Genomic DNA, 13,078 nt, shown 5'->3' on the forward strand with positions numbered 1-13,078 from the left:
CCTCCACCACCACCACCACGCCGTCGTGCTGCTGCTGGACGGAGTCTTCCCCAACCTCTCCCTCTCTCCTTGCTGGATCAAGGCACGGGAGACGTCACCGGGCTGTACGTGTGTTGAACGCGGAGGCGTCGTTGTTTGGTGCTTAGATCGGAATCGACCGCGATCTGAATTGCTGCGTGTACGACTCCACCAACCGCGTTCTTGCAACGCTTCCGCTTAGCGATCTACAAGGGTATGTAGATGCACTCCCCTTCCTCTCGTTGCTAGATTACTCCATAGATTGATCTTGGTGATGCGTAGAAAATTTTAAATTTCTGCTACGATCCCCAACAGGGAAGACGGGGAGGTCGAGGCCGGCAAGAAAGGGAGGCAGCATGGCTCGGTGATGCTCATGGCCCCGCGGCCATGCCGGGCGACAGGCGCGGCTTGGGGAGGCGCAGGTGACAACGGCGGTAGGGCACCAGCAGGGCGAGGAAGAGGCCGGGCGTCGGGGAGGCAGGCACTCCGGCGTGGACGAGCGCTTGTCGGGGGGAGAGGGGGCGCTGGGAGGAAGGCGAGGCGATGGATTGGGCGAGCGCCCGTGCGAGAGGAGGGAGGAGCAGATCGAGCTGGGCTCTCCCTGGCTCGATGCACGGGGGTGGGTGGCGGCAGATGGGAACGAGAGGGGTGGAGGTGTTGAGCGGCTAGGGTTAGGAGGGTTAGGTGGGCCGGCGCAGGGGTTGGAAAGCCCAGCTGGGCTGGCTTATCTCTCTCTCTTTCTACTCTCTCTTATTCTCCTTAGAAGAAAGAGAAGAAAAAACAGAGAGAAGAAATAGAAAGAGAGGGTTAGGGAAAGAATTTGCGCACGAGGGTAATTTTCCTGGACTCACAAAAATGTGAGGAATTTAAATAAAATGGCAAGAGTATTTTTGGAGAAAAAATAGATTCACACATGTTGAATTTAATTCAACATGTTTGAATTTTGAAACCCATTCGAAAGGACTCTAAGTGGACTGAGATTTTATAGGAGCCTTGATAAAATGATAAAAGAATATGGGGACAAGTCGGAGACCGAGAATTTAGATATCAAAGGCATTGGGATTTATTTGCAAGTATGTCACAGTAATTCCACATCCATGGAATACTTTATAATAGCTCCCTAATATTGGGAGGATAAGTTATAAAGAGAAGTCACCCTTCCCTCGATTTAAATGGATCAAAGATCCATACGATCTATTTAAAAGAGTTTTGAAATGGTTGCAATATTAATGGCATGATGACATGATGCAATGCACATGATGCAATGATGAAAGCAACGAACCAAACAAAACACACGACGAAAACCCGGAAATCATGGAAGACATCTGAAGCTCCGGTCTTGGGGCGTTACAACACTCCACCACTACGAGAGGATCTCGTCCCGAGATCTAGAATGGCACCGGAGGGAAACGGGAGGAGAAAAGAAGAGGTAAAAACTAAGTTGCTTCTTGACAAACGAGTGAAACCAAAGAACCTTGCGAGGTTGAACAAATTGAAAGAAAGAATGCAACGAAGAAGAACAAAGTTGCAAACACTCCATTAGACAAGAGGAACAAGGAACATTACTAGAACCTTGTAGGTTGATAGAGATAAGAAAGGGTTGCAATGGACAGGAAGTACATGCAAGCACTCCAGATGAAACAAGATGTACAAGGAACGATAAAGGTCAATTACGACAACACTCCGGTTGGAAATGGAAGGTAGAGAATATGAACTTGGCAAAATGAGAGCACTTGGACGAGACTCCGGTTAAAAGAGGAACACTCCGGTTAAAACAAGATAGAGAAGGAATAAGAATGATATAATTTTGGGAAGCACTCCGACTGTAAATGGAAGGAATCGAACATGAACTTGGCAAGATGAGAGGATACTTGATGAAATCAACAACACACTGTCTCCGAAACTATTGAGAAAAAATGGCACAACGGGTAAGAAAGATTTTAGACAGCACTCCGGTTGAGAAGGGATGCAAAACTTGATAAGATGAGAGAACTTGAATAGAGGGCACGACACTCCGGTTAAATGGATAAGCACAAAAAGAACACGATCCTCGCAATTCGAGACGATGATTGAAAAGATCAACATCACTATGCCTCCAAAAGAAATGAAAGAATGGAATGGAATGAACGGAGGGAAACAAGATCTTGAGAGAGCACGCATACAACAAATGCTAGAACGGAGTTGTTAGATTATCAACAACGAAAGGATAAGCTTGATATGGGCTTATGGAATACATCTCAAAAATATGAGGTGACAACCTACCACTCACGGGAAAAAGATTTGATTGAGAGCTAGAAAAGATAGAAAGCTTCTTCCACCGAGGTGATAAGAAAACTTGGATCATAGGTAATCATCACAAAGAGCAACATTCCCAATGGAAGGCTTTAGGTGAAATCTATACCAAGATAACCTCCAACGAAGAAATTGATGGTTTGCAAAGGATCTCATGAACGAATTGAAAATGATGGGTTTAAAATATGTCATTTCGGCCAACTTGTGAATCATGAAACATGAAGGGATCCGTCAAAATGACATAACACCACCTCAAAAGATAAGATAGAAAGAATTTCACTTGCGAATTCAAGATGAAGAAAGCTTGAAATCCTCAAAACAAGACATGTGTTGAACACCATGTTTATTTAAGAGTATAGCTTGGCATATCTTAACTTCGAGAGAAATCTTGAGGACAATTGAAGAATGAAAGGAATCCTTGATGAACCACGATGTAGAACCTCCATGAAGAACTCCGGCAATAAAAGAATGATCAAACAAAAGGTAAGAAAAGTTGAAAACACAAGGTGAATCCTTGCAATGATTGGATGGAGCTTTGCGACGAGATAAAGCGGAAAACTTGGAACTTCGGAAAGGAAAGATGAAACATCTCGAACCGAGTATGTGACATGATGAACAACTCTGGAAAGAAGAAATCAATCACTTGGATGAAGCAAGAATAAGAATTATGTTATGCATATCCTTCATCAATTTAGATTGATGACAAAGAACGGATTTGGCATACTACTTATTCTCATTGAAAAGGATTAAAGAGCGATATAGTGTAAACTCAATGAACCACCGGTAGGGTTTGGAACAACGAATGAATAGATATTATAACGAAGGAAAAGAAATCTTGAATGAACCACCATAAGAATTGAAAATGAACAGAGAAAAGATAAAGAAAACACCGGGAAGAGTTAGAGAACGAATGAAGATACTTGAGGGAATTTGATACAAGAGAACGAAGAGATCACGAGATGATTATAGAATATTTGAATGATGCACCGGTAAGATTTGGAGAATGAGAGCTGAAAGCTGGAATGAATAATTCTGAGATGATGGGCTCCGGAGAATCAAACTAAAAAGACTCCTGAATTGCTCCGGATGGTTGAAAAGAATTCTCACAATCGAAAACAATTATGAGAGGATGGCATAACGCTAGAACCATGAATCTTCGAGAGAACAGATAAGATTGAAGAGAAGCTCTTCTTCGGTCTTCAAATGTTGAGAATGACGATGAGAAATACCACCATGAATCATTGAGATACTCCGGGATGAATATTAGAAAGGTTGAACCGACGATGAAAAGAATATGAAGGATCTTGGAGAACGACATATGACTGATGATAATTCATACTTACGTCACACTTTGAGAGAATTTGAGAATAACTCAGGGAAAATTAGAAGAGTCGGGTAAGATCCTGGGAAAAGACCTGTGGGTTAGGGCCCACTCAAAAGAAACACTGTTGAACGGTTTAAAAGAGAGATTGTGTCGGTTGAATTAAATGGCTTGAATGACATAACAACCTCGAAATAGGTTGAACGGATCTTGAATGAAAAGATGAGTCTTCTGAGATATCTTCAGCACTCCAGATAACATGAATAGCAAGAGGTGGATGATTAAGAGATGCACCGACATGAGAAAGTATTTGAAACGAGGAAGGTAAATGATCAAGAAAGCTTGACTTGAATCCACCGGAGAAGAAAAGAATGAAGAATAATACACTTGAAGCTCCGTTAGTATCTTCATGAGAATCACCGGATAAGAACACTGACAGAAAAGAATGGAGAGAGTTACCATCCATAAGATGGATATTTGATTGAGAAATTTGAGTCCTCGAAGAAAAAGGGTGGGAGGGTGGGAAAACAAAGGCAATTTGGGACGGATGAAACAAACAACGTTGAGAAGACTTGAGTTGATCTTGTGGATGTTGAAAAAGATTGGATCCACTTGAAGAGAGACACACCGGTTCAGAAGAAATTGAGATGGCAAAATCGAAGATCAAGAAGGATTAGTATTCACATAGGAACATGAGAACACCGCTTAGGAAAGGTATGGAATCAACACTTGACATTGAAGCAACTCGAATACCACAACTCAAAACAAAACAAAACAAAGGATTGACTTGCAGAATAAGCCGAAAACAAACATATGATAGATCCCATATCGTATCATGTGTCTGTTGGAAAGAATTCCTACGATATACTTGAATTCCCACTTATAAACTCCCAAAACTTTCTGGTTATGCAATCAGGTGTTGGGGATACAGGGGAAGCATAATATCTCACCCAAACTAACAATTCCTACATCCAGCTGTATCCATCCTTCAACACATAACCAAGAAACCTTCAGAAGAAACCTTCGGAAATCGTTTACCTCAACCTTCGAAAAGCATCCGTTATACGAGTTATGGCAATACTCCTGAACTCCCACCCCAGTACTGGGTGGCGTCGAGGTTATCTCACCAACAACTGCATAAAAGAGATTTTCGATGTCGGTGAACTCAGGTATTCCAGAACTGCAACGATAAAATTGTGATGACAACACCTCAGAGCTCAACTCCCCGGGACACTGCCACAACCCCTAAATGCCAGGAGGCACCAAGAACAATGTTCTCATCACAAAACCATCGGAACGATTACAAGATACCCGCGTGATCCTAAATTTTTTTTAGTGAAATTTGAGAAGAGAAGAGTTAAAACTCAACGTCAGGAGGCCTCACCAGAGCGACGAAGGGACTGAGGAGTAAAAAGAATCCTACTCTCCAATATATATAATCCTATAAGACTCAAAACATTTTTCTAGACTCAACAACGCCAGCTATTCGATCAAGCAGGGGGCTCCTAAGTAGGGGAAGGCTTTGATTACCAACTTGTAACGCCCACGATGTGGATATATCTCCCACGTGTCGGGGCACGACTTAGAGGCATAACCGCATGGTAGGCATGTCGCAAGAGGGGTAATCTTTACACATCCCATGTACTGAATAAGAAAGGTATAAAAGTTGGCTTACAATCGCCACTTCACACAATACATAAATATAGCATACATCAACTAGAATACAAACAAGGTCTGACTATAGAACCAAAATAAAGAAAAGACAACCCAAATGCTAGATCCCCGATCGTACCGACTAGGCTCCACTACTGATCAACTGGAAATGAAACAACACAACAAACACGATCTTCATCGAGCTCCCACTTGAGCTAGGTCGCGTCACCTGCACTGGTATCATCGGCACCTGCAACTGTTTGGAAGTATCTCTGAGCCACGAGGACTCAACAATCTCACACCCGCGAGATCAAGACTATTTAAGCTTATGGGTAGGAAAGGGTAGTGAGGTGGAGCTGCAGCAAGCACTAAGCATATATGGTGGCTAACGTATGCAAATAAGAGCGAGAAGAGAAGCAATGCAACAGTCGTAATCTAGAAGTGATCAAGAAGTGATCCTGAAACTACTTACGCACAAACATAACTCCAAAACTGTGTTCACTTCCCGGACTTTGCCGAAAAGAGACCATCACGGCTACACACACAGTTGATTCATTTTAATTAAGTTAAGTGACAAGTTCTCTACAACCGGACATTAAGAAATTCCCATCTGCCCATAACCGCGGGCACGGCTTTCGAAAGTTCAAAACCCTGCAGGGGTATCCCAACTTAGCCCATCACAAGCTCTGACGGTCAACGAAGGATATTCCTTCTCCCAGGAAGACCCAATCAGAGTCGGAATCCCGATTACAAGACATTTAGACAATGGTAAAACAAGACCAGCAAGACCGCCCGATGCACCGACATCCTGATAGGAGCTGCACATATCTCGTTCTCAGGGCAACACCGGATGAGCGCTCCTTACAACTAAAACCAGCCCTCAAGTTTCCCCGAGGTGGCGCTGCAAATGACTCTAGTTCGGACCAACACTTAGACAAGCACTGCCCCGGGGGGGGGTTAAAATAAAGATGACCCTTGGGTTGGCCGACCCAAGGGAAGGGTAATAGGTTGTTAGGAAAATGTAAAACCAAGGTTGGGCCTTCCTGGAGGAGTTTTTTTCAAAGCAAACTGTCAAGGGGTTCCCGTAACACCCAACCGTGTAAGGAACACAAAATCAAGGAACATAACACCGGTATAACGGAAACTAGGGCGGCAAGAGTGGAACAAAACACCAGGCATAAGGCCGAGCCTTCCACCCTTTACCAAGTATATAGATGCATTAATATAAATAAGAGATATTGTGATATCCCAACATATCCATGTTCCAAACATGGAACAAACCTCAGCTTCACTTGCAACTAGCAACGCTATAAGAGGGGCTGAGCAAAAGCGGTAACATAGCCAAACAACGGTTTGCTAGGAAAGGTGGGTTAGAGGCTTGACATGGCAATATGGGAGGCATGATATAACAAGTGGTAGGTATCGCGGCATAGCAATAGAGCGAGCAACTAGCAAGCAAAGATAGAAGTGATTCCGAGGGTATGGTCATCTTGCCTGAAATCCTTCAAGGAAGAAGAACGAGTCCATGGAGAAGACAAACGGGCATAGTCGAACGGATCCTCACAAACGCGACGTTATCGGAACTACCCGAAGAAGCAACACCGGAAAGAAGCAAACAACATAGTAAATAACCACCACATAAACATGGCATGATGCACAACCAAGTATGATGCATGTCCGGTTTAATGAGGGCATAGCATGGCAAAGTGCACAAACAAAACTACAAGTTAAGTGGAGCCCAATATGCAACGAGTTGCATATTGACGGAACCCCACATCAATTGTTTAGTTCACTCTCGGTTAGGTACTCAACAATATTAAATGTTGTTAAGCATGGCAAGGGGTGAAACATAAGTAAAACTACCTATTTAGGCAAGTTTAAATGAGGCCGGAAATATCAAACAACAATTCCGAAAAAACCTCATGTGCTTTAGCAATTTAATGCAACAACAACGTTAACCATTTTAAATGTTATTATCATGATGAGGATGACATGTTCAAGTTTATGCAATTTTTATGAAAAATGTTGATATGAGCATGATGAAGCATTAGTCATCGTGGCGGAAACGAAAGGGGTGCCACGGCAACGTTCCGGTTCCAAAAACTCGATTGAGATGCCGGTGCAAAAGGAAAAGTGACGGGAGCGTGTCAATGCAAGGATGGTGGGGTGCTCCCGGATACCGGGTTCCCACATGTCGGTGACAAAGCAAAAGAGGGGCAACGTGCACCGACAGTTCGGACTCGAGGCGAACAAGGGTGCATCTCATACAACATGCATTCATTCGTTCACGGGCGTCGTCTCGGGGTTATACCTTCGAAGCGTGCAAACGAGACGGTTCGGGTTCGGTGCAAAGTAGAGGAAGTAGATGTTCTCGCGACGGTAGTGGAAGTAGTGGCACACGACGATGGTAGTTGAACACGAATCTTGTGACCCACGGTTCTTCGGGCAACGGTAGTCGTACACGACCGTAGATGTTCGGGGTCGTCGGTAGAGGTACTTGCGGTATTGCGATGATAGTGGTACACGGTCGTCAAGGTACTTGTCAGTCCGGTCTTGATGGTCTCGTTTTTGCGACGGTAGTCATGCTAGTCGGTGGTAGTGAAACTTGACGGATCTGAGGTCTCTGGGCGTCGTGGTACTTGTCGGTCCGGTCTTGACGGTATCGTTTTTGCGACGGTAGTCGTGCTAGTCGGCGGTAGTGGAACTTGACGGATCCGAGGGCTCCGGGCGTCGTGGTACTTGTCGCGTTCCGGAACCGAAGTGGTACTTAGCAATATTCGGGACGGTCTTGGCGATTCCGGAGACATGGTATAGGTACTTGACGCAACACCGCGTAGTCGTCCATGGGGCATCGGAGCTAGTTGGACTTGCCGGTCTTTATGATTTGAAGGGCACTTGGAGTCTTTGGTCACAGGTGCTTGGCAGGATCGTCGAGGTTGAGTGTGAGTTCATCGGAGCAGGGGCTTGGCGAAAACTCGGAGGCGCTGCTCATTGGACTGGTGACAAAGGAAAAATGAGAGGAAACAGACAGCAGCAGCTTGGCGAGGACGCATGCGCCTAGCGCGGCTCGGGACTCCGGCGAAGGGAAGGGGAGGCGGCGACCTGCTGCTGGCGGCGCTCCGGCGAGATGGCGACGGACTTGGGGTGCAGGGGCGCCGAGGCGCTGAGCTGCTGTTGTTCGATGCAGAGAAAGGCAGCCAGGGGACGCGGAGGAGGCTGGGAAGACGGGGAGGTCGAGGCTGGCAAGAAAGGGAGGCAGCATGGCTCGGCGATGCTGATGGCCTCGCGGCCATGCCGGGCGACGGGCGCGACTTGGGGAGGCGCAGGTGACAACGGCGGTAGGGCACCAGCAGGGCGAGGAAGAGGCCGGGCGTCGGGGAGGCAGGCACTCCGGCATGGACGAGCGCTTGTCGGAGAGAGGGGGGCGCTGGGAGGAAGGCGAGGCGATGGATCGGGCGAGCGCCCGTGCGAGAGGAGGAAGGAGCGGATCGAGCAGGGCTCTCCCTGGCTCGACGCACGAGTGTGTGTGGCGGCGTATGGGAACGAGAGGGGTGGTGTTGAGCGGCTAGGGTTAGGAGGGTTAGGTGGGCCGGCGCGGGGGTTGGAAGGCCCAGCTGGGCTGGCTTATCTCTCTCTCTTTCTACTCTCTCTTATTCTCCTTAGAAGAAAGAGAAGAAACAAAATAGAGAGAAGAAATAGAAAGAGAGGGTTAGGGAAAGAATTTGCTCACGAGGGTAATTTTCCTGGACTCACAAAAATGTGAGGAATTTAAATAGAATGGCAAGAGGATTTTTGGAGAAAAAATAGATTCACACATGTTGAATTTAATTCAATATGTTTGAATTTTGAAACCCATTCAAAAGGACTCTAAATGGACTGAGATTTTAGAGGAGCCTCGATTAAACGATAAAAAGAACATGAGGACAAGTCGGCGACCGAGAATTTAGATATCAAAGGCATTGGGATTTATTTGCAAGTGCGTCACCGTAATTCCACATCCATGGAATACTTTATAATAGCTCCCTAATATTGGGAGGATAAGTTATAAAGAGAAGTCATCCTTCCCTCGATTTAAATGGATCAAAAATCCATACGATTTATTTAAAAGAGTTTTGAAACGGTTGCAATATTAATGGCATGATGACATGATGCAATGCACATGATGCAATGATGAAAGCAATGAACCAAACAAAACACACGACGAAAACCCGAAAATCATGAAAGGCATCTGAAGCTCCGGTCTTGGGGCGTTACATCCAGTAACACCTCTCCGACATTGAATAGGCGTGGACACCAGAAACGCGGCGCGGACGACCCTCTCGGCCACGAGCCACTTCAATGCTGGCATTAGTGAGAGATCACGTCCATTCTGAGTCGGCCTCAATGCGGACCTACCACTCTAGAACGGCATGAATGCGGGCAACCACTTCGGGCGGGAAAGGGCAGGGGCGAAGGAGTGGGTTTTGCGTGGGCCATGGTTGTTAGACGTGTGCGTGGCAATGGTCCGGACGCCCGCAACCCGCCCCTCTGGCTTGCGGGGAAAAGGGCGTCCAGACCGGCCAGCGGACGGATACAAGATCGAGTTGGAAGGCAAAATACGTCCGGACCTTGTGATCAAGACATATGTAAGACGGTCTAAGGGTCCGCATTAGAGATGCTCTAAAGTTCCATCTTTCGCTTTTCTCCTCGTCACCACTTCGTCAAATCTCCCACCATCCACTGATTTTTTTTCTAGTTTTCTATTCCCTCCTAGGTTTCACCAAAACCAATCTTTGGTAACCCAATAAACTAGATCAATGTACGGTATATAGCATTCAATTCATGGTTCATAAATATATTATTTCTTATGATAAAACGTACTACAGGTTAGACATATTTGGTAACTAAATAAATACCAATAAATTCTCGGTCCATAAAAAAATAAATGTGAATCGGTATCTTGTCTTGGGTAGCCCAATAAAGAAGATCAATCACGCGCACATATCTAAAAAATGTAAGCATTGTATAACCAAAACATGATTTTATTTTGTTTATTTATTTTGCATTAAGATTTGTTCCATATGGTCGTCTTATCTAAAAGGAATATAAGGTTCTCATTTCACCTTTCTTCCCACCACCTCTTCGTCCAACCTTCAACTTAATTTACTTAGCTTCTGAACCAGTTTCACTTTAATTTACTTACCTAACTTTGGATCAAAATATAAGGTACTTCATAGGCAGAATTTGATGATCATTTATTTACACAATTGCATTATTATAGACAGGTAAAACACAAGCCGTCGTACTAAAAGATTTATACCCCGTTGCAATGCATGGGCATTGTTCTAGTTGTGTTAAAAAATATTTGACTCCAATGGCAACACATGGTCATATACCTAATTACTTAAAAAATACCTAAGATTTTGTCTTGCGTTTCTTTCTTCCACCCATCCTCACTCCTCTTCTCGCCTCCTCGATTTTTGGTTTTGTAGATTCTTTTTTGATCGATTTTCTTAAAAACATGGTTCAACTACCACGCATCTAATTTGTCTATCAAATAAGATAATGGTTTCTTTGAAGTTAACAAATATTGTTTTAATTGGCAGTTAAAGCCTTCCCTAATATATAATCGTGGCAAAATGGTAGATAAATCACATTGGTTGTGTACAAAATATTTATGTGCTCGCTACAACACATAAACAACTAATTTAAGTTAGAATTTTTGTTACTACAATACTTGTTACGAGGTCATATATTCAAAAAGATAAAGATGGACATGGTTCCGCGAGCACCCCGCATGAATAGTAAATTAAAAACTATATCAGGAGATTTTTTTTAAAATTCTAAAATTTTGGGTATTGAACTTGATCGATCATTCTACTCAAGTATGAAGTTTAATGAAGCATTGACACCATGGTACCTTCAGTGAAGAAAATATAATTGGCGTCTTATTATTCATAAAATGGTACTTTTTAACGTAGCTTTGATTTTGTCATTTTTGCCCAGAATATCACGGATGTCGTTCGAAAACTTTATATGCGAGCATCGACCATGCATGTTACAAAAAAATCATTTTTAATTTTTTTAGTACTTTTATGAAATTATGATTCGTAAAGCGTGCGTGTTGGACAATTTTCACCAACTCTGCGTTGACCATACATTTATGAATGGAGATCATATTAAAACAGCATAACAAAAAATTCATTAAACATACTTTAGATTTTAGCATTAATTTTAATTTATTTACTCATTGATTTAAATGAAAAGATCGGTCAAAACTGTCAAGATGATTGATTGACAGCTATGACCAAACCACCATCGTTATTATCATCATCAACAACTACATCGCTTTTTTTACGTCTCGTCTTTTCTTATGCCTACTTATTGAGATGTGCGCTGCGCACAGGAACTGTGTAGCCGGTCCTGCGCGCAGCCGCACATCGACAGAACACATAAAAGTCTCGCTCCCATCCATGGCCCCGAACTAAACGCCCAGTCTGAACTACACGCCGCGGCAGGCGCGGCAGCGCAGCGCATCCCCGTCTTCTCCTTGTCGTCTAAGCCAGCGAGGGGCGGACGCCGTCGCCGTCGCCGTCGCCGCCGCGCTCTCCTCCTCCGCCTCCTCCGCTGCCGCTCTTCCTCGAGCTGTCCTCCGCACGGCAGGGAGATAGAGGGAAGGGAAGGGGCATCTTCTGACATCAGCAATGGCGGTAGGCTCTCTCTCTCTCTCTCTCTCTCTCTCTCTCTCCGTCCTCCCTTCTTCTGGCGATTTTAGAGCCCCATCCATTAAACGGATTTCTACAAGTTATACTAGAGGACTCATCTCTTGATTCTTAGGGGCATTTCCCATTCAAGGATTGCGTTCCTGCAAAATCTTTTGCGATTCCTTTGCACAGCATTCGTGCTGAAATTTCCACTGACAAAAGCTCTTATGAAAGATTCCTTTGTTTTCCCCACTGCTCAATCATGCAAACTCTCCATCCCGATGCGGAGGAAGCTCTCGTGTTTGTTATTTTTGATTGACGTATCAGTCTGTGCGCGACTCTGTTTTCATATGTTCGATGGGAAAAACTACTTACTGCACATTGGAGGTTTTGTGGTTTGTTCGATGGGAAAAAAAACTTTCTGCATATTGTGGTTTTGTGGCGAGTTTGTTCGATGAGGAAAAAAAACAACTCGATGCGTTCCAGACCCTATAGAATCGGATCCGCCGTATATAGCAGAGTAGGCATCTATGTTGCATTGGTTGGTTAGCTTCTCAGCCTCTGTCCTTGTCTGCATTTTCTCACATTGGTCAGCTATCAGGGTCACACCAGATAAGATGCTGCAGTCGTTAGTCAAAATACCGGCTCATATAGCAGAGACAGCAGCGCCGGCTAAACTCTCATTTGAATCTTTTTTTAGGGTCCATTTGGTCTGATATACGTTCTTTTAAATTTTCGGTGATGCATTCTGGGCACTAGAGTTGAATGGCACTGCTGGGATTTCGGCTGCCGCATGGTCATTTGTTTCATATGTTGTTCATGTTGACACATTGACACTCTTGTGGTCACACACAGCATTAACAAGTCGAAACTCTTTTATAAAATAATAAGTAATACTCCCTCTGTAAAGAAACGTAAGAGTGTTTAGATCACTAGTACTTTAGTGATCTAAACACTCTTATATTACTTTACGGAGGGAGTACTTTTTTTACTTCTCTCGCACTTCAGTTAGTACATTTGAGCTGTTCATTTGGACTGCAAACTACCGTTGCTTATCCATTTGGTTCATCTGCCACTCTGGCCCCTGCGTGTTTGGTTAGTCTTATTCTAG

General features: G+C 44.3%; 1 protein-coding gene across 1 annotated transcript in view; it reads left to right on the forward strand.

Annotated features, from left to right (window-relative positions):
* The first annotated feature begins 11,727 nt into the window (after nt 1-11,727).
* The window catches only part of LOC119316435 (DNA (cytosine-5)-methyltransferase DRM2-like), a 6,492-nt gene continuing 5,141 nt past the window's right edge, over nt 11,728-13,078 (forward strand). Inside the window, exon 1 of the mRNA XM_037590756.1 lies at nt 11,728-11,973. Within this exon, the coding sequence (XP_037446653.1) occupies nt 11,968-11,973 (6 nt within the window). The 5' untranslated portion in view covers nt 11,728-11,967. The remainder of the gene's footprint in view (nt 11,974-13,078) is intronic.

The sequence above is a fragment of the Triticum dicoccoides genome, chromosome 6A (genome assembly GCF_002162155.2).
Source record: "Triticum dicoccoides isolate Atlit2015 ecotype Zavitan chromosome 6A, WEW_v2.0, whole genome shotgun sequence".
Classification (NCBI taxonomy): Eukaryota; Viridiplantae; Streptophyta; class Magnoliopsida; order Poales; family Poaceae; genus Triticum; species Triticum dicoccoides.